General features: G+C 44.4%; 1 protein-coding gene across 1 annotated transcript; it reads right to left on the bottom strand.

Moving 5' to 3' along the window:
• Window positions 1-1,417: 1,417 nt before the first annotated feature.
• Window positions 1,418-19,990, bottom strand: tesk1a (testis associated actin remodelling kinase 1a; the record flags this gene model as incomplete). The annotated part of the gene is made up of 10 exons (XM_079731081.1): window positions 1,418-3,251; window positions 4,285-4,381; window positions 4,765-4,851; window positions 5,683-5,766; window positions 6,150-6,240; window positions 6,991-7,073; window positions 12,277-12,423; window positions 12,998-13,046; window positions 13,443-13,564; window positions 19,775-19,990. 10 exons carry the CDS (start codon window positions 19,988-19,990, stop codon window positions 2,026-2,028), a joined length of 2,202 nt encoding a protein of 733 aa, XP_079587207.1. The 3' UTR covers window positions 1,418-2,025.
• Window positions 19,991-21,801: the final 1,811 nt, after the last annotated feature.

The following is a 21,801-nucleotide window of genomic DNA, read 5'->3' as shown; positions in this document are numbered from 1 at the left end:
ACGGACGTGTTGAGTCCAAAACATGACATTATTTTATGTTGTAGATCCCAAAATACAAAAGAAGTCCTCATCCCTACCAGCGTCCTCAGAGGATGACCTACCGACTCCGGTCCCTCCATCGACTATGAACACATTCCGTTTGTCTCAATAGGGAGCTGATGTGAAACGTCGGTATATTGGAAAACAGGGACTCCGATGCAGGCCGATCAATTCACAATCCTGCGGCAAAGCATCGGTTCACCTGCGAAACAGACTGACCTAGACCGTATAGAGATAGAGAGAGACCGGATCCCACTTACCGCCTCGGAGTTGGGATCAGCCTGAACGATCTGGTGGAACTTCTTCAAACCTGACTGGGAGGCGGTGGGCGATTCCCCTATGCATAGACATCAAGACTGGTCCTAAAACACGTCGGGTGTTTGTCAGAGAGAGAGAGAGAGAGAGAGAGAGAGAGAGAGAGAGAGAGAGAGAGAGAGAGAGAGAGGTAATCGGCAGCCACACCCAGTTCACGAAAACCTTTTTCCTTTTATAATTAATGGATATTGACAACATATGGCAAAGCCTAAATACTTCTCATCGGTTGGCTCAATTTATAACATAAACTTTCTTCTTCTGATGATCAATCCAAGTCCACCTGGTTTCAACTTGCTAGAGTCTTCCTTTTTCGAAAGCAACATTCACTTTATTATTATTAACATTATGGTCGCTGAATGCAGAACCAGCCAGACAGCAGCCTGTAGGTGTCATGCGTATAATGGACGCGTCGAGAGGAACAGGAAACATCCGTGCCGCCTGTCATCGCTGCTCCTCGGGACAGACGCTCGCGCTGTCCTTGGTTCTGGACCCAGTCGATGCCACGCAACTTACTGCGTGCAGAAACACTTATATCATGATGAATCGCTGAGTTAGCCAAGAGGGGATCAACGTGCAGTTAGTGCACGCTGATGCTCCGACTAATTCAGCGATTCATCATGAATGAAGTATTTCAGATTTGTATCTTGTCCATATAACAATACTAACTTGCATTTTATTATATCTACAAAGTCCTACCAAGCAGTAACCCTCTTTAGGATGATTGCTAAACAATGCTGATCCTATACCAAAGCGTATCAAACTACCTTTAAACCTAAAAGACGGGCTTTAATAACAACCGTATTAATAACATTGTCTAGTTTGCCGGTATCATAAAGTATATGGAAATACTGTTTGTGCTTCATATTTTCTAGCATAAGTAGTGGTGTAGCTTTATGTGACTAAAATAATAACGCACATACCAACCATAGGGAACTGGAACACAGGAAGGACATTATGGTTTAATGGTTAACATCTGCTGCACATCATGCCATGACGTTTCTGACAAACAAATGAACAACAGAAACGCACGCGCACATTAGACTCTACGGTTTTCCAACACCTCCATAAAAATTGATCCTTTAAAATTCCATCTGATTAACACGCGCACACACACCTCAATTGAACATATTAAATAGTATTGAGACATTGACATTATTCGTCTTTCATCTTCCGAGTCATATTCCAATCACAGTGTAAAAGAAGACATTCACCTTGTAGAAAATCAGTTTGAGAAAATGTTGGCCTTTCCTTAGATAATCAAAAGTTGGTAATATAGCAAAAATACTTTTACTGAAACTAATGTGCGCAAATGCACTGACAAATAGTTGTAAGCAATCAGTACAAATACAGACCAGTGCCGAATGGAGCACATCGGTAAAACAGTTCAGCCCAGCTGGACTGGGGGTCGGGACAGGAGACACAGCCGTACACAAAGTGTTATTTGGTCCAGTACTAGTAGAATGCTTTAACACCCTGCGGGGCGGCCTACAACCTAGCCTGTCTTCAGCTTGGATTGTAGCTTGTGTGTCCTTCGCTCTGTCTGTCCACTCTCCCCGTGGCCGTGGTCTCGTCTGAACATCTCTATAGAGTGGCTGGTTGCCATCACACATTCAAAGCCCCTGTAGCAGCAGACTCTAGCCCCCCCCCCATGCAACTGTGAGTGTGGCATGCTCAGGTCTGAGCCTCAGGCAGCGTCAGGCCCCGCCCCCGCGGCGCCCCCACCGCGCCCCCCAGTCCATTGGCCCCACGGCCCATCAGGGCGCGGGGGACGGAGCTCGCCGAGCATGAGGGTCCGGCCGGGGAGGCGGCGGCCGGCGCTCCGTTGAGGTTGTGGCGAGGGGGGGGGCGGCGCCGCTGGGGCAGCAGAGAGCTGGTCCAGGGCCGGGCGGACGGCAGGGCCAGGCCCACCAGGCAGCAGCTGGGGCAGGACACGCCGGGCTCCTGCTCCATGGGGGGGGCCCCGGTGCAGCCGCTCAGCCCCCAGCCGGCTCCCAGCCCCCCCCACCAGACCTGCTGTCCCATCACGCACGCCGGTGACGGGCCGTTGTTGTTGTCCACGCGAGGCAAGGGGGGCAGAGAGGGCGGCCCGTTGGAGATGGGGAGGGGCCAGCCGTTGGCCTGCATGGGGCAGTAGGAGGAGGAGGTGCGCAGAGGCCTGCTAGCTGTGGGGGCTCCGCCCTCAGCCTCGGGGGACTTGGTGCAGTCCATGGCCTCGCTGAGACCCTCCGCCTCCCCGCCCTCTTCCGGCTCCTCCTGCTCCTCCGGCTCCTCCGGCTCCTCCGGTTCCTCCTCTAGGCGCTCCAGGGACTGCGTCTCCAGAGCAGAGTCCTCCGTCGACACTTGTGCGGCCCCTACGTCCTCCTCCCCTGCGGTCGGCCCCCGGTCCCGCTGCTCTTCCAACACCAGAGCCTCCCCAGGGGAGAACCCGTCCGTGAGCCCAGCCTGGGGCGCCACCGGTGGAAGCTCTGTCCCTTCCTTCCACACGTCCTGGTGATTCCACCGCGAGCCGCCCCCCAGCCCGCCCAGGTCCGGGGTGGAGGGCAGGGACAGACACCTCCTGGTGGGGCCGCTCCTCCTGCTCCCCGCCCCGGGCTGGAGGGTGTGGGGCGACAGCGGCGAGGGCCGGAGGGGCGGGGCGGGCAGGGAGAAGGTGAGGGAGATGACCGACATGCTGGGCGTGTCCAGCAGCTTGCAGCGGCCGCCGTTGAGGTCCCGCCGGCTGGAGAAGGGGTTGACCCGCGCCGGGGTCCCGGGAGCCGCCGCAGGGGCGTGGCTGGGGGTCAGAGTCGCCGGTGGCGAAGCGTCCGACTGGCTCCGGGCCAAGCGTTGGTGCTGGCGGTCGGCCGGGTGACAGGATGAGCTGCGCTGGTCGGGACTGGTCTCCACGACAACGGGGTCTGAGGCCGGAGACCAGGGGAAGAGCAAAGAGAGAGAATCACTACCGATGTCAAGGTACCTGCCCATCAGCAACACCCAACGATAAGCTGCCAAAACCAATCTGACATGCGCACCAACGAGACACTTCAACAGCCCCCTGGTCGGGCCCCCTGGCCCCATGTTGGTGGGGGTTGGTCTTTGTCGTCATTTGGTGGGCCAGTGAGCGAGCGTTTTTTGAGGTTGTCAGCCATGAGACCATTAGAGGCTCAATGGATTGTGTTACTGTGGGAGGCTCTGAGGGCCCCAAGTGGAGAAGGAGAAATGCTTGTTCTCCTTGTTTTCAGCGAGCCGAAGACATGCTTGGTGGGCTCTGTTCTATTCTCAGCCTCACTGACAGGGTGCATTATGGGCAGTGGGCATCAGAGCCCTAATGGATAGTGTAAACTGATTTTATGCGTTTTAGCCTACATTTCAAAGCACACAATTCAGTCACAACACAAACAATCAATAGAATCATCATTCAAACGGAGCAACACACAACCAGCTCTGAGGTGTTCTGCTTGCTTCATGTTAGGACTTGTAAGACGTTAACGTTTGTAATATTATATGTCTGTCTCTACACTGCCTTATGCTTTGAGCTTTATACAAAAGTATTTTTATTGACAAGATGTATTCAACATATTTGAATTGGAAATCTCGAAGATCTCCAAAGATTTTCCATAAATTACACGCCACCACCGAAGGAGGCGACACAGCGGAGATGGAGGCTTCGCTCCACTCATGTCAGCCCTTGCATTCGTGATATTATGAATGTTACACACTGGGTTTTGGTGGTCTTTCCCTCCATGCAGTCAAACCACCAACAGCGTAGTGAGTGGCGCGTTCCCCACGGCCCAGCAGGGGGGTTCTGCCAGAGAGGGGGTGATGCAGACTCCCTCTTCAGCTCACTGGTATGCTTAGCGACGTACTGTTAGTTTCTACCATAGGTTCCCGAGAGGGTGAAACAGATCTTTGAGATTGCCACTTTAAGCAAATGTATTAAATTGTCTATACCCAGAGTGATAGGATCACCGCTCTCCCCCCCTTCATCCTGCATCACCTCGAGCGTCAACACAACGTCGGAAAACGCAGGCCGCTGAACCGCACTCATCTGAGGAACACAAGGTGAACAGACAACGTCAATTCGTCTGTGTGTGTGTGAAGTGTAATTTGAGCTATGGAAGCAAATGTAATTTGCTTCCATAAAATGTAGCATTGTTTATGCCTACTGTTTGATCTCACAATCAAAAACAAATCAAGACTCATATAAAGGCAGCTGCCCTGACCAAGTCACACATCTCTAGTAAGACTCTCGTATGAAGATGATTATTTGTTTGAAAACTTGACACAGAGTGGAAATATGGTTGGCACAGAATCTTCTGTTCTTGTTGAATATTCTTAAATTATTTCAAGCAGGAGAAATGGCAATGATACCATACCATTGTGTGGCCATAGCAAGTGTGTGCATGTTTGTGGGAGGGATATTCTACTTACATTGCAGCAGGTTACAGCCAGCATAAGGAAAGCTGGTGGACAGTCCCCGATCAAGTTCTCAAACGACTCTACATCAAGTCCAAAGTCCTACGCAGGCACACCAAAAAGCAGTAAATAGACAAAATATTTTTTTCCATACACAACTTGTAATGTAAATTAACTTGTAAGCCCTTAACTTGTAAATATTCTATGAAAACAGTACTCTGAGTACTTACAACCTCAGGGTATCTCTGAGGTAGTAGGGCTGTACGGTGTACAGACCGTGTGTTTAAAAGCATTAGCTTCTGAACAGGATGCAAGTGTTCCCTCTAGCGCCAAGAAGTTCATTGAGCAGTGCTGGCAGTGAGCTTGTGTTTCCTATTAGCTAAACGATGCTTTGGTCTAACCGACAGACATTATCTTTGTTGTCAATGGATATCCTAGATAGAGTTTCCAGGTGGAACAGTGTAAGAGAAAGCTTTTTTACTCATCCCAAGCAACAGGATTAGTCAAAAGATTGCAGAAGTAAAAGTGAAATGCTTTGTCTATCTGCACACAGTCACTTTCCCTCCCACTGTCGTGATTCATTTGAAAGTTAGGTTTCTGAGACTGCTTGTTGCATCTCAGTCCTTCCCAGCGATCACGCAGAGGGAACTGCACTACGTACCTGGGTTATTGATTCAGATTTCCAATTTTGCTATAAAAGTCTGTCATAAAGCATTTATTGTACTTTGCTGAAAGTGGGAGAGGAGAAAGGTCCTTCTACAACGTCTGATTACTGATCTCCGAAAGAAATAGATCCATACGAGATCATTGTAGAGAATAACATCACATAAAGTCTACATTACACACGATATCCAACACTGCACACAATCAAGGACAGGGACTTATTCTGAAAGATGCTCCCGTACAACAAACCAACAGGATAGGGATGCCTACCTCAGTTCTGGGCAGGAAGTCCGGATCAGCTTCAATCCTGGCTATGATCTCACAAAGGATGATCCCATATGCAAACACATCCACCTAGGGCAGCAACATGAGTAGGTCAGTTCCTCACATCCTCTACCCCTCACATTGTTATGCATTGGACCGTTGCTATGACGACCCCACTAGGGTCCACGGAGGCCCTCACAGACTTACCATCAAAATCTAACTAACTCTAAAACTATATTTCCGTATATGAGATAATCCGGTTGACCTTTGACACAGAGGCTTCACCGTAGGTCAAACTCAGGGCACGGGCAATAGATTAACTAGGGAAGCCAAGTCTACCTCCCCTGCCCTGGTCCATAAAAGCAGCAGACCCATACTTTGTGTCATGAGCTACACCCTTTATTGTCCTATAAGGATGCCTCTAGGAAAAAAAATCAATGCTGTCATGCAACTTTCTCAACTCTGCGTTGTACCTTCTCATTATAGAACTCTCCACGGAGAACTTCTGGGGCCATCCAATAGGGGGAGCCCACAGTGGCCAAAGGCTGCTTCTTCACTCCGTCACTAGGATTCAAAAGGTGCAATTGTGATTTTAATTTCCATCTGTGACTAAAACCCATTCTGCCTGATTAGTGGGTTTTGTCATAGTCAGGATATGAAAACATTTAGGTCATAGCGGTAAGATTCACTCATGTGGTCTATTCATATTCCCTCAATAAATATTCCCTCATTAGTTAACCTGCCAACAAACCTGGTGATTACATTATTTAAATCACCTTATAGTGCACCACAACCTTAGCAGTGAACCAGACCAAATTTTAAGTTTTTCATTCTAAAAACCTAACAATTTTCATTTGTAAGGGAAAAACATTCTATAAATAGTCATTGGGAACAATTTTGAATGTATACAAAAGGAGACACAGACGTCCACGAAGCCCCCAACTCTTATGAACCTTTGTTCATACATTGAGTTCTCTTGAACTGTGAATCACTACAGCTACTATAGAACCCTTCTCAGAGGCCGCCTTGAAGGACAACACAGTGTTGATCACACTTATTGTGGGCCTGCTCTTTGTATGTACTAGCAGACTGAACCTAGTCCAGGTGTCCCACGTAGACTATGGACCAGGTGCCCTTGTTCATAGTCCAGGTGTTACACGTAGATTATGGACCAGGTGACCTGGTTCATACAAGCAGCCAACCTGTAATCAGGGTTAGGAGCCACATCTGTGTTCTGATCTCTGAAAAAGGTTCCTGCCATAAGATCTACATGTAGTGGTGTTGTAGACATGGGGCCTGGTCCACGGTACAGACCTGTAGTCTGGGATCTTCTCTGCCAGACCGAAGTCCCCCACCACGACGGTGAAGAGCCCGCTGTCGCAGCGCACCAGACAGTTCTGCCAGGAGTGACCGGAGCCACACGGGAGGGGAGGAAAGGCCCAAACATTTAGGGCAGCGCAAGTCTTGGCCCACTTTCAACACCGCTGAATGTAGGTTAACACACAGTAAGGAATTCTTATGCCATCTGACCACAGCCCTAATGGAGCTTCTGAAGGAGATATACATAGTAGAATATTCTGTACTGTACATGATGGAATATTCAATGTTGTAGATTGTGTAATATTCTATATTGTAGAATATTTAATATTGTAAATTGTGGAATATTCCATATTGTACATTGTAGAACATTCTATTTTGTACATTGTTGAACATTCTATATTGTATGTTTTGGAACATTCTAGTATATTGTACATTGTGGAGTGGAAGAATCTATATTGTAGATTGTTAAACATTCTATATTCATACTTTGCAGTCACGTGACTACCATGGCTACCTGGAGGGCAACAAATGCCGACAAAATGGCGACGAACAGCGGCCAGCCAGGGGAATTGCAGCCTTGCAGATTCCCAGTAGGCCTACTACAATCAATAAACTATTGAGACCATAAATGTTCAAATTAGATATCAAGAAAAGATAAAACATAATCGGAACTTGTGATCCATACACAGCACCCGCTGATGTGTTCATTGCTTTGAAGTTGGCAACGTCTCGACCAGACTTGGACTGGAGATATTTACATTCATCTTAGAGAATCCGTCACCTTATACCGCACAAAAAATGAAAGCCTACAAAAGTACGGATAGCAAACTTTTTTTCAAGAGTGGGTGGGTTAACAACGTTGTCGTATAGGAGGTGAAAAACAGGAGTCTTCATAATCCAAGCAAAGGTGAGTGAGTACTATCTAGCTACCCGCAAAACGATCAACAAATAGCTTTTTTCTGAATCAAATAACTTTAGAGTAGCTCTTTTATTGACCAAGTAATGCGGTAGCGTCCACACAAATTACATTTTCTCAAGCATTTCTGAAGTTCAAGCGCAGCGGAACTTTCTGCTGCACTCAGAAATAAAACGGCTTAGGATCCTTACGTGACGCCTTCGCCAGTGTTGCCAGATTGGGTCAGATTTCCCGCCCAATCTGGCAACACTGGCGATCCCCATGATAGCAGAGGGAGGGTTATTTTCATTTTCAAATAATCGTAATTATAATGTAAGGGTTAGGGTAAGTTGTAATTGTTGTAGTTGTTGGTTGTAATTAAACAATATATTTTACTTATGGCAAATTCTAATCTTATAGACAACAATACAGTTTTTCTCATTTTTTAATGGGGTACAAACATAACCCCGGCTTCACTCCTCGGCAGTTAGTAGGCTACATCCAATTTCACAGCAACTATCTGGCGTATTGTTTTCACCTCAAAATACCAACTTTCGTTTCGTATTGTAAAACTGGCGACGTCCTGGCAGTATGGGGTCAGAACAGTCTCATTAATAATGAATGCACAGAGAAGGATTCACAAATGTATTTTGTGATTTATATATAAATTACTCTCTTCTCACAAATACATTTCAATGCACACACACATGGATATCGGTATGTATAAATGTAAAATAAATCCATAAACAAAAATAAGTTTCACAAACACATTTCTGATCCACACACAAACGTGTCTTGTTTTAAATAAATGTAATATAATTCCATAAATATATGAATTAAAAAATATTTGCAATTTTAATCAAAATGTATTTGGATGTTGTTGCATTTACATACAAACTTTTAAACTTGAATTTATAAGCCTCTTTTCATTTGTGAACTTGCTGTCATTTGTGTGTGAAGTGGTCTGTATTTATTTGTGGATTTTTGAGACTCTCCTGACGTGGCTGGATTCACAAATGCATTTTTTTCAACAAGGAACTCTGTAGCCAATCAGATGCCTCCCTCGTTTTCAGCCAATCACATGACTGCAGTGACTGGGGTTTTAGGTTGTCGGTGCCGTTTACTACGTTAACGGCACCGACAATCCCAAACCCAGTCGAAACTAGATGGAAAAAGTGTGTAGTTCAAAACGTGACGCAGCTTTTACTTCTTCGCCACCTAGAGACTGTTATGTACGATCATTCGTACATAACAATGTTATGTACGAAAAATCCGTTATTTCCCATAGACATTTGACCGAGGGAACCGGGAAGCTCGGAGGCTGGACTTATTCTTCAGAGGTCGGGACCGCAGTCATGTGATTGGCTGAAAACGAGGGAGGCATTGAAAAAAATGCATTTGTGAATCGAGTCACGTCTGGAGAGTCTCAAAAATCCGCAAATAAATACAGACCAGTTCACACACAAATGCAAACAAGTTCGTATATATATACAGTTTGTATATAAATGTAACAACATCAAAATACATTTTTTATGAAAATTGCAAATCATTTTTTTATTAATATATTTATGGATTTATATTACATTTATTTAAAACAACACATTTGTGTGTGAATCAGAAATGTGTTTGTGAAACTTATTTTTGTTTATAGATTTATTTTACATTTATACATAACGATATCCATTTGTGTGTGCATTGAAATGTATTTGTGAGAAGAGAGTCATTTATATCTAAATCACAAAATACATTTGTAAATCCTTCTCTGTGCATTCATTATTAATGAGGCTGTCCTGACCCCATATGGCAGATCCTTGATTAGGTCACTAAGTTGCTAGAGAACGTTGTTCTTGCCCGCCAGCCAGTCGTCGTGATGTCACGTGTGGAATATTCTATGTTGTACATCCCAGAATGCAGCAGGCGTATCTGTGCGTAGACCCATTCAGTATATCTTCCCCTCAAGACATACCATTAACAGTATCTTTCTTTCTATTTTAAAGATGAACTGAACTGAAATGTGAAGTTTAGTTGATATAACAGATGTATTGTCTGCCTTCTCATTGGTACAATAGCTAAAAATGGCTGAAAGGAAAACGAAAAACTTGCTAAAAGGGATTAAATTGTACGGTGAAAATGTTACAGGGCGCCGCCATCTTGGATTTCAACAATCAGCTACCTCACTGGCATGGTAACCTACTCCTACTCTTTGGCTCTAGCAGCCATAGCAGGTAATGAGTCAGGCTCTGAGGCTCGCTGAAATGGCTACGGAAAAGCAAACAACCAGGTCTACAGGAGGATCATCAATTCATTACTGCAGCCAGGGCATCTGCATTGCCCTGGCTGCAGTAATGAATTGTATAGGGCCAAGGCAGCTGGGGTAATCATACATTTCCACAGGCTACCTTTGAATAAGAAACCAGCCCTTAATACATGGCTGGCAGACTTAAAACTGACTAACTCTCCGATAGCCCCTGTCATGTCAATCTCCACAAGCTAGCACTACGACCATAAAGTGTATAAACTGTTACTCCGACGATATCACAGATCTATGTTTCCAAGCTGCTAATTAAACCATGGCGGGTCTGTAAACAGAAGTTCCACAAATGTTCCTTTCTACTCACCCTGATGTTCGCAGACTAGCCGATTGCTGATGCAGAGGGAGTTAAACTCGAAGTAGTTTCATAGTAAGATGTATCTGTGCAATATCCATCTGTGCAATATCCATTAACATCCACCAGAAAGTAAACCTCCAACATCCACCTAAAGTAAACGTGACACTCGTGAATCCGCCTCGCATCTATGCTCATCCACGGGTGGATCTCCCAAAGTGCATCTAACATGTCTTTCAGGACCCGCCCACCCGGAGCCGATTTTTTTGTGAAACCATGTCTTTAATAACCATGTTATCAGGCAGATAGGTCCATGGTCCCAGGGTGGTTTCAAATAAAACCGGACCTATGCGGTTTCGTGTTAGGATTCGTGTGGACGCCTGAAGCGACGTTAGAGTGGCGTTGAAAGTTACAGGTTCTTTTTGTATTGTTTTTGTAGCTTTAAATACAGCCTCTTGGTCAATTAATTAATTACTATCTGTACATTAAAAAGTAATGCTACTCAATCTAAAAGGTTAAACAACTATCTCCTCCTCGACTTGAATGTTTTTATGCAGCGCGCAGGCTTGATGCGCTCCACTTTTTTTTGTGGAGAACCAGCACCTTCAATATGTAGGTACTACAGCGTTTGTACAGCTCGTTGCGTTTCCCCAATGAGTCCGTCTTTACGGAGCTATTCCTGAAACGCATCAAAGGAAAATGAAGGGGGAAAGATCGTTTTCGCCTTGTTACTTGGTTGCTATTTATGGGGCGCTCCAGTGTCTCCGCTCGGACGTCCCTTAGATAGGGCATGGCCACTTCCAAAACCTCTCTCTCGCCGCACAGCATCCGAAATGTCCTATGCATGGTTATGCAACCTAATCCCACCATTAGATGGTCAAGGTTGACCGGGACCTCTCGGCAGCATACCGATTCAATGGCAGTGTCCATGCTCCGGCAGCACGCACATGCACACCAGTCACACCCACACGATCCGAAGGTGAGGCAGGAGCCTGAAATTGATCCCTCTCCATTCCCTCTTCATTGCATTGTCCTGCGTACTACGGTGACGGTTTCGGGGCGCCCTAGCAATTGCTCCCGCACCCCCTCCCTTCTCCGTTTGTTTCGTATATTTTAATTGACTAAATAAGGGCGCCTCTCAACGCATTTGCCGCCCTAAGCAATCGCCTAGGTCGCCTATGCCGAGCGCCGGCCCTGACTACAGGCATGTCCCTCACAGGTTCAAACGTGTAACCAGCCATATTAAAATCACTATTTTCCGCCTTGGAGTGTAGAAGACGTTCGCGTTTCTGCAGCAACGACCTAGTCCTACCATGCCAGTGACGCCATCGGCGCTCTAATACTAAAAGACTCATTTTCTTCTGTTGCTAAAAAAAGCTATATATTGATCTTTTTAATATTTTCATCTTTAAATTCAACTCGTGATAGTCTAGATCTAAAGTAGCTTTCTAGCTTCTTAAGTGGTCAGCTCATACATGTCGGCAGAGATTAACAGTCAGGCTTATGCACATGTTAATATTTTCAATATGTAATGTGGCATGGTTATCTAACCTGACCAACAATTCCAAACTGAACAATCCTAGCATACACATACACTGGAGCAGCTTAAAAAAGAAAAAGACAGTACTGCAGTCAAGTTAAATAATGACTGAATTCCAGTATTCCAATGACAGATTTCATACTTTCCAAAGTAATGTGTCTTCTGTATGTGTAAATAAGGATATGTACACACATATCCTGTCTACTTGGCTTCTTTCCAGTCCCAGTGTGATGCTCTACCTTGGAGGTTAGATCTCTGTGGAATATGCCCATGCTATGCAGGTACTGGAGGCCCCTAGAGATGTCCAGCGAGAGGCCCCTCCTCACACACCAGGACAGGTACACATCGCTGTCCAGCAACTGCTCTAGACTTCCCCCATTGATGTACTGAAAGAAAGTGGCATACACATCTATGAATAGTAATACATTACACACACACACACACACACACACACACACACACACACACACACACAGACACATTGGACTGCAGCAGAGAGGTAAACATGATCAAATGTGTCCAAACACAAATTAAGATTCATCTATAGATTTGAAATCAAAAGCCTTGAGGAACCACAAATCACCCTCCAAAACAGTTCCTCACATAATAAACAGACACAGCGAACATGATAAGAGTATTTGTCTTCTACTGTTCACATATTCCGCTTGCACATCACACACACAGACAATAGAGCAACAAAGAGGCAGACAGTAAGACGCCCGCAACGCACATCAATCATTCATTGCCATTTGCAGGAGGGTATCTTGAATTGCTCCTGTCAGCGGTCTGACATATCTGTTGCCATGGTTACCACCGTCTCTCAGATAAGAAGGGTCCGTGGAATACCACCGGGACTTGTGGGGGGGGTAGACGGAGGAGCAGGAGAGGAGCGAGATGGAGAGGTACAGGTCCCTATGCTATGTAGGAGGAGTGGGGGACGGGGGACGGCCTGACATTTACCTCCGTCAGCGCATGCAGCTGGCCTTCATGGACACACACACCAATAAACCTGCACACACGCATATAGATAGAATAAAGAACAAATAATGGGCACAATAAACATTTTTCATTTTGAACAAATTAATAATATATATATATATATATGCCTAGATCAATTATGATTCTATGTCCTTTCTGAATTGTTGTTGACCATTTGACCCTGTGGTATGCAAAACTGTTCAAATGAAATATCATTGTTACACACTGCAACATTTCATATTTTCTTCCCAATGGTGGATTGATTTTACTGTCTGAGATTACCAGGAGATAATCGGTTATAACTTATTTTTGCATGCATTGTAAAAAGTTGTATGCAAAGTAGGATGCATAACATTTCCTTTGAATAAACTCCCTCTGAGCTCTGTAGTGGCAGTGGGAGAGTCTCTGAGGTGTGACCAACACCTACCTGAGGATATTCGGGTGACAGAGTCGGTTCATGAGTTGAACCTCCCGCAGCATGTTAGCTTTGTTGCTGGCAAGTGTGTTCATCTTCAGCGCCATCACCTGGCCGGTGTTCCTGTGCTGCACCTGAATCAGATGAAGATAAGAATGCGTTATTAGGACCCAGAGAAGCAAGCCGATCAGGGCAATGACTTACATCACTGTTCCCCAAACCTTTCTCTGGGCGACCAAATTCACAATAGGCATGGAGGGAAGAGACAAAATCCACGTTAATAAGCGGCCCTCACCCTTTCCCAATCACTCAACACTAGGCCAACTTTACTTCAGAACTATTGAATTGATATACTATGAATTTCTTTGATAATGTACTTTGTTTACTAGCCAAGCCTATAATATTGAATCAAAGATATTTGAAAAAGATGGCTACAGCCAGAACAGCTCCTCTGCGAGCCAGCTGGGTTTGGGATGAACGGGAATCCCGAGTGCCTATTGGTGGAAACGGCAACCCCATCGTGTGGACCAAAAATCGAATGCAGATGAACCTATAAAAATCTGTTGCAAACCATCCTTTGAGAGACACTGACTAAGATCAATGGCGTTCTGATCTACGTGTGAAAATAATGTTGTAAACAATGACCAAATGTTGCAAATATTTTTTAAATGATCCTCTGTGGTGGGTGTGCATAACATTGCCACATAAGGATGTGTTAGGTAGTGTGAACCCTACACATTAGTGTATGAAGCGTTTCCTTCCTGTTTGCCAGTTCAGAAATGGCCCATGCTGAATCCCCATTTCAGTTGCAGTGTTGCTGCTTGTGTCTCCTCCTAAACAGCTCCCAGAGATAGGCCATGTCTGAGTCCCTAATGTGCTCTGGGCATTCCATCTTCTGCTAGAGAAAACACTGAAATCTGTGTTCATAAAAAATAAACATTTTCAATATGTTCTGACCATTTGTGCATTGGGGTAGACAGCTGAAAACTAATTAAAACCAATGTTTACGTGGATTTTGGTGTCGACCTTTAAAGGGTCATAACATAATTGGAAGTAATAAATCACGATGAAATCTAAATAATGAACAAATAATTAGACGGCTATTAAGTTTGGGTAATTTTAGGTCAATTATGGGGTGATCTTTTTAAGTTGCACACAACTGTATCGTACTCTAGCAAATTATAGTTGTTAAGGCATTTAACAGAGAACACAAATGTTGACAATCTTTTTTATTCTCAGTCAAGTAACATCTTAATGATATACTCTCTCCCACTTTGATGTTTCTCAGTGCATTGGGATGTGCACAGACACTAGGAGGACAACTTTGGCATACCAGATACTGATTAGCGTACAGGTTGTATGCATGTGTGTGTGTGTGTGTATGTGTTGGGAGTCATTGACTGGGAATAAGTAAATGCAGAGTTTAGATTCTCGTGTGTGAGTGTGTGTGTGTGTGTGTGTGTGTGTGTGTGTGTGTGTGTGTGTGTGTGTGTGTGTGTGTGTGTGTGTGTGTGTGTGTGTGTGTGTGTATTAATAGCATAGCAGCACTAATAGGCTTACTGGATTTTCCATCAGCCTGACTGATCCACACAAATCCATTGGAACATTACACCGGAGCAGACGCGACTAGCACCAGAGAAAATCTATAGAGCAGCCTGAACGCACGCACGCGCACACACACACACACACACACACACACACACACACACACACACACACACACACGCAAAATGTAGCCCTTTGTTATACAGAAATTTGCTGTTGGTGTATTAGCCTAGGACAACACCCTTACCAGATTATTTATCTAAATAGCCCTATGTTGTTACAATTTACTAACTTTATGCAAGGTCTACGTTTGTGCAGTACTCGGCATTGACTCGGTCCTAAAAATACAATATTATTGTAAATTATATCACATCAAAAAAGCGGTAGCTTACGTTAGTTGAATCAAGCAACAAATAGCTGTTGTTTTTGCTCCAAAAAGCTTGACTTACCTCGAATTTAACATAGTTAAATTCGTTCCTTCAAATTAGGGCTGTACGGTATGGACTAAAATGTATATCACGGTATGTTTTGAGGCATAGACGGTAACGGTATTATATCACGGTATGTTAATTTTATCTTCTAATTTCGATTTAAATGCCTCTTAAGGGGTAAAATACTGGTAAGGCAGCAAAACTGCATAAAAAAGTTAGTTACTTCCATCTCTGAAAAACACTAATGTTTAATAGTATGGATTTGTTTCTCCACTTGCTTGCGGACCTTGACGTATAGTTTTGGCATCTCAATTTGGCTGAAGTGTGTGCGGGCAGGTAACGCGTACCTGGGATAGAGTGTTTTGACCATCTCTTTACAGCCCTTTCTATCGACATTTTGAAAGGGAACCATGTCCTTACACAGGTATACAGTGACAGCGTTTGTTATCTCGTACCACTGCTGGCATTTTGTTGTAAGGACTGGCTTTCAAAATGCCTGCGGAAGCAATGTCTGATTGCAGAGACAGCTTTACGCTACCAGCGTCTGTCTCGTACGGTGTGGAATGAGACTATTACGCAAGCACGCAGGAGAGCTTGCAGCGCGCCTGCCTGCTTGCACAATAGCATACTGCCTGAGAAGACAGTATCGCTGTCAAATCTGTCCCTGGGAAAAGTAACGTGGCGCCGAATTGAAAAAGGAACTAGGTTTCGTTACCATATTTTCCGTAGTTGCGCGTAACTTTACTTTTTACATGAACAAGTAGTTAGGTTACTGTATTAACGCGTTACTTACTTTGTTACGCGTTACACACAGCACTGTCTACCGGTCACACGGTAACGTCAAAATCCATACCGTAGCACAAATTCACACTGGTGTACTTTCTATACCGTTTATACCGTAGGCCTACACTCCTACTTCAAATTGACGTTAAGAGTTTCCATCAGACTCGCGCGGTGGGCAGGCCCACTGTCAAGACGGACCCAAGGATGCCTTTATTTATTTATTTCCATTACATTAACCTGGCACTTGGCCAGTTTTCGGAGGCTGAAGGAACATAACGAAAGTGACTTTTCCTTCTATTCCGTATGTGGCGGTTGGCTATACGGAAGTGACTGAACACAAATTATTGTTATGATTCTTATTCTCCTGTTTTACTGAAAACCGATGCACAGCGCTGTAGGAAGTTCCGCTCCTGCGATATAGGAGGATGTTTATTTTGTAGGCCTATTTAGTGTATTTTCTAAAAAAAAATCACATGCCCGAACGGGCAACTACATGTCACATTTAAGCTGCCCGATCACAGAGTTCACCTGCCCCGGGCAAGCGGGCAACCGTTAATGTCGAGGCCTGTAATGTTAACATGTATCAACAGATTTCAATGAGTTGTTTTTTATTCATAAGAAAACATTTTTATTTTATATTTGTATTATTATTTATATATGTTTAATAAACCCTTTAATTAAAACTACTCAATGCAAAGGATTCAGACATCTCAATGTTACAGTACTGTAGCGCCGGGGCTATGTTCGTTGTATTGATTATACCACTGCTATTGGTTGCTGATGTTTTCCCATCATTCTTTGCTTTAAAAAGGATTGAGAATCCAACGGTGGGGTCGACGGTAAGTGATTTCGGTTAGTCGATGTCAGGTTCTTTGTTAAGTTAAGTCTTGGTGTACTCTTGTAGCAATACAATAAAGTCACTGAAAGAATATCACGCCTCTGCTTTTGACATTCGCCACAGTACTATTTTTTAACTTAAAGAAAAACAGCTCCCCTCATTTGTGTACAGGCCATCTTGGTCTCATATGGCGGCGACGTCGACGTAACACGGACAATTTCGAATTATAAATATGTACAATGTATCCTTTAAATACGTCCATGGAACAGATGGCCAATGTGAATAATAGCTACGTGTGGACCGCTGAAGATGTAAAACCTTTCCTTGCTCTCATCAAAGAAAAAAACATTACAGATATTTTAGATGGAAAACAACGCAATTCCACTATATATCAGGACCTAAGAGAGGATGTTATCAAAAGGATACGACTAACCCTGGAATGTGTGTAGTTTAGTACACACATTCGCTCCAACCACTTGATGGAAACGCACCTAATTCAAATTTCTTATTTGCGAACTTTCTAAAGATTCGCATCACCTTTTAGATGGAAACGTGACTAATAACATCTCAGGGAAAAGGGTCTCTGGAGTGAGGAGACAGATGGGGCTTCAAGAATGCCTTGATCAAGGAGCACCTAGTATTTTAGGAGGAATGTTACAGAATACTCTATATTTATCCTCATATTGCATTGTTGCAACATTGTAACACATAACGTTGTATCATTAATAATGAAGTTAGAATAATGATCTGCAGAAAATATATTTTTCTACCTGCATTGAAAATGAGAAAAACTGCATTCAATGTTGCACACTTCAGTGTTTCCCCCAGCACTGTATGGTTAAGGTCGGCAGCCTTAACAACAGTAGGGCCCCGCCTTGACTACCAATGTATAACAAAAAGTATATTTATGTATATATATATATATATATATATATATATATATATATATATATATATATATATATATATATAAATAAATAGAGAAACATAAAAAGAAAACATACTTCCATCAAGTACAAAAAATAAAGATAAATAATGCATCGGTAATACTGTTCAAAACAATAGTCGTGCCAGAAAGCTTTTTGAATGGAATTGAAACGGTGGCATCAGGTGGTTACATATATTATTGCGAACTGAAACCTCACTGAAGACCACCCCCCCTGCTCCTTGACCACCTTGACTAAGACATTTTCTGGGGGAAACCCTGCACTTAATCTTATAGTCACATGCAGTCACCAAATATATTTAAAACTAGGATGTTGTCTTATTTAATCTAAATGAATGGATTTCTGTGCTAACAATATGCCATCTATAAACTCTATATAATATATAAACTCATATATAAATTAAACAATGTTTTCCCCACATCAACAAATCATTGATATTTAAATCGCGATGGTAATAGACACTGTTCCTCTGGGAAAAGGGTCTCTGGACTGAGGAGACAGATGGGGGTTTAAGAATGTCTTGATCAAGGAGCACCTGTTATTTTAGGAGGAATTGTTACAGAATTCTCTATGAAATGTTATGATATCTTGCTCTAATTTTATTTCCTTTGCCTTGAATTAAAAGAGTTGGAATTTTAAGAACACAATGCCCAGTTGTCATTAACTCTCCTGAACAGACTTAAAAGACGCTAATTGTTGTGGAATTTCACTTCTTGAGGAACCCGCCCTGGTTCCTCAAGAAGCATAACCAGAGAGCAAACACCTGAAGGTTTGGCTGTTTGCTGAACACAATGAGTAAGCAGTGGAGAGCAGGGCTACATGCTGGCTCAAGGTGACGCACACAATGTGTGGTCTATCAATGGAGACCGAGTACAGAATACAGTGCACACTGTTAAACTTCAAGTTCTCAGAGGAACTTTGAGGCTCTTCAATTTGAAACTAAAATGATCGAAAACACAGACTACTGTATAGTTTCCATAATTTCCTTGATTCTTTATCTTTCCATAAAACCATCTTGCTCTTTCGAGGATGGAAACAACATTAACAAACTCTGAGACTAGGCGTGTGTTTGCATAGGTCGTAAATACAGAACGCTAGCAAGGAGGTTTATCAATGTACAGCAGATGATTCACACTGAACAAAGACACCAGCACCTGATAACAACTCCTTTCCTCTGGTGTGGATGTTGAGTTGTAATGTTATTGCGCCCTTTGGTATTCTTAGTTGAGGAAATCAGATGGTTATTGTTAAATAACCAATAATTGGTTATTCAACAATAATTCCAAAAAGGTCTAAAGGTGATCAAAGCACCTTTTAGGTAGAGATGTTCTGATAAAAAAAAAAAAGAATCTCTTGGATACAATCCGATTCCTGAACTTGAGTATCGCCCGATACTCAAGTTATATAATTAAAATAATACATTTATAGGTTTAAGCTTCCATGCATCCATGTTTTTGCGCCTTGGTAGCTCGAACACATGTAGGACGGAGATGATGCGTTTCACATTCCGACTCTCCACCTCCGACCATTAACGAACACAGCATAACGCCACACATGTTTGTGTCTTCTTTGCCTGTGTAGTAAATGAGCTAGTCCTGTGATGGTATCGGAATAGTGCACTAACCTGCGTACTTGCCGATACCCGATACTGCATTTGAGGCAGTACCGGAGGAATTTCCGATATTGGTATGGGTATCGGAACAACTCTACTTTTAGGAGCCCACAGCGGTCCCATCTTACACGTACTACAGAAACCCACAGGCCGACACAAACCAATCAAACGGCTGACAACAGGCCTACCTTAAAGACCTCGGAGAAGAAGCCCGACCCGATCTTCTCGCAGAAGAAGTCGTCGATCCGGGCCAAACTGGAGATGGCGCTGCGCAGGGCCCGGTAGGACGACGGGCGGATCCGGTGGGGCGCCTGGTGGCAGTGGGCCGCGGGCCCCTCCGGGTCCCCATCCACGGGGTCGGGGCAGCGGACACAGCAGTCCTTGTCACCTCCGTCATAGTCCATCGTAGCGTTTGTCTACTATATGCCCTTCTCTGGTAAACTTGCACCATGCAGGTTTTCCCACTAGCAGCCCCTATGAGTTGTAGCTAACTGTAATGAGAATTGTAAAATTGGTTGGTTTCGCCGGCATAAGAAGACCCGGTCGACCAGCGACCGGTAAACCAGCGACCGGTAGACCAGTGACTCAGTGGACCAGCAACCGGTAGACCAGCAACCCAGTGGACCAGTGACCTGTTGGACCAACGACCCGGTGGATCAGCGACCCGGTGGACCAGTGACCCGGTGGACCAGTGATCCTGTAGACCAGCGACCTGGTGGACCAGTGACCCTGTCGACCAGTGACCCGGTTGACGGCAACCAGTTGGACTAGCAACCCAGTGGACCGGCACCCCGGTGGGCCAGCGACCCAGTGGACCAGCGACTCGGTGGACCAGCGAGGTCAGAACTGCCCGAGTGCGCAGCTGACAGCCCGTCCCTTCCTTGTGGAATGTACCATTGTGGTTCGGTCCCTTTGGTCAGTCTTGTCCAGAAGGGCTCGGGTACCCCTTTCCTTTATCGTAGTTTCCCGTCCTGAAATTGAGGAGAGAAAGCAGAAACAGTGACTCAAATACAACTGACATTCTAATTAAGCTGCACATAGGCATGGTCTGGACCATGCTCTCCACAGAACTTTGAGGAAATGCCAAGCGCCCACATTGCAAACCACATCCATCTCATTATCCATCCTATTTTACAGACTTGCACAAAAAGGGATACTTTAATGCATTCCTCATGATAATGGTGGTTGACTTCTTTGCGATGCGTTTCCTTCTTGTTGGTCCTGCAGCATGCACGGTGCAGTGGAACCATAAGCCATCACCTCCATGTCAGAAATAGGTCGCCGAGGGCTGGAAGCTGCGAGGCTTAACCGACAGAAGCCCGATGTGAGGCCGTTTACACTTCACTGTTCAACACCGGTGCGTTGTTTGCAGGTTCGCCTCCAACATAGTACATCGATTGTGGAATTCATTGTAAGAAAATTCCAACCAGCATGAAGCTGGGATGACCGCTATAGCGGAAGATCCGCGTCTTACCTCTTTGGATTAAAATAGCGCCATAGTCCACATGTTTGTGGTGAAGAGGCGCGGGTGTTTGTTTGCGGCAGTACGCAGATCTCCGTGGTGGCTTTAATCCCCCGTTAGGAGTTGATAGTGGTCCAGATCGCCGCTCCTCTGACAGCTCAGACAGCCCCCATAACGACCGGCCGCGGTGCGCCGGCTCAGCTCGCCTCTGATTGGTCGGAATAAAAAGGTCGCGTAGTCAACATACAGACAGTGACGTCAGAAACCTAATAGGCTACTTGCACAAGCACTTCCTGGTTCGCCGTAATACAGCTTCACAGCTTCCGGTCAACGATGGCGACGTTCGACACCCGGTGTTTACAAGAGCTGCTGACAATAAACATCACTGATGTACATCGATTATGTAGCGAAACGAAAACTCCGACCAGCAAATTGGAGAAGGGGTTTAGTATGTATTCTGCGACCTGCATTCACAGATACGATGGTAAAAAAAAACTAAGTCTAACAGACGCTAGCTACTGTCAAAGTCTAGTCTGTCAGGCAACTGTCACTTTCTAACGTGTATTACGATGCAGAAACAGCAAATTCTAACAAGATTTCTTAACCAGTGTTTTATTTCAGCCTTGATGTTTGCCTGTTGTGTTGAGTGATAATAGTTTCATTTATAGGACACGGTTTTGCGTATATAAAACTAACGTTACGTAGCTACCTAACGTTGCTTTCCTTGTAGTAACATGTTATAGATGTGATGAT

This window comes from Pollachius pollachius (genome assembly GCF_949987615.1).
Source record: "Pollachius pollachius genome assembly, chromosome: 2".
Taxonomy (NCBI): domain Eukaryota; kingdom Metazoa; phylum Chordata; class Actinopteri; order Gadiformes; family Gadidae; genus Pollachius; species Pollachius pollachius.
Note: the sequence above shows the minus strand (reverse complement) of the source record. Positions and strands in the feature narration are given on the sequence as shown.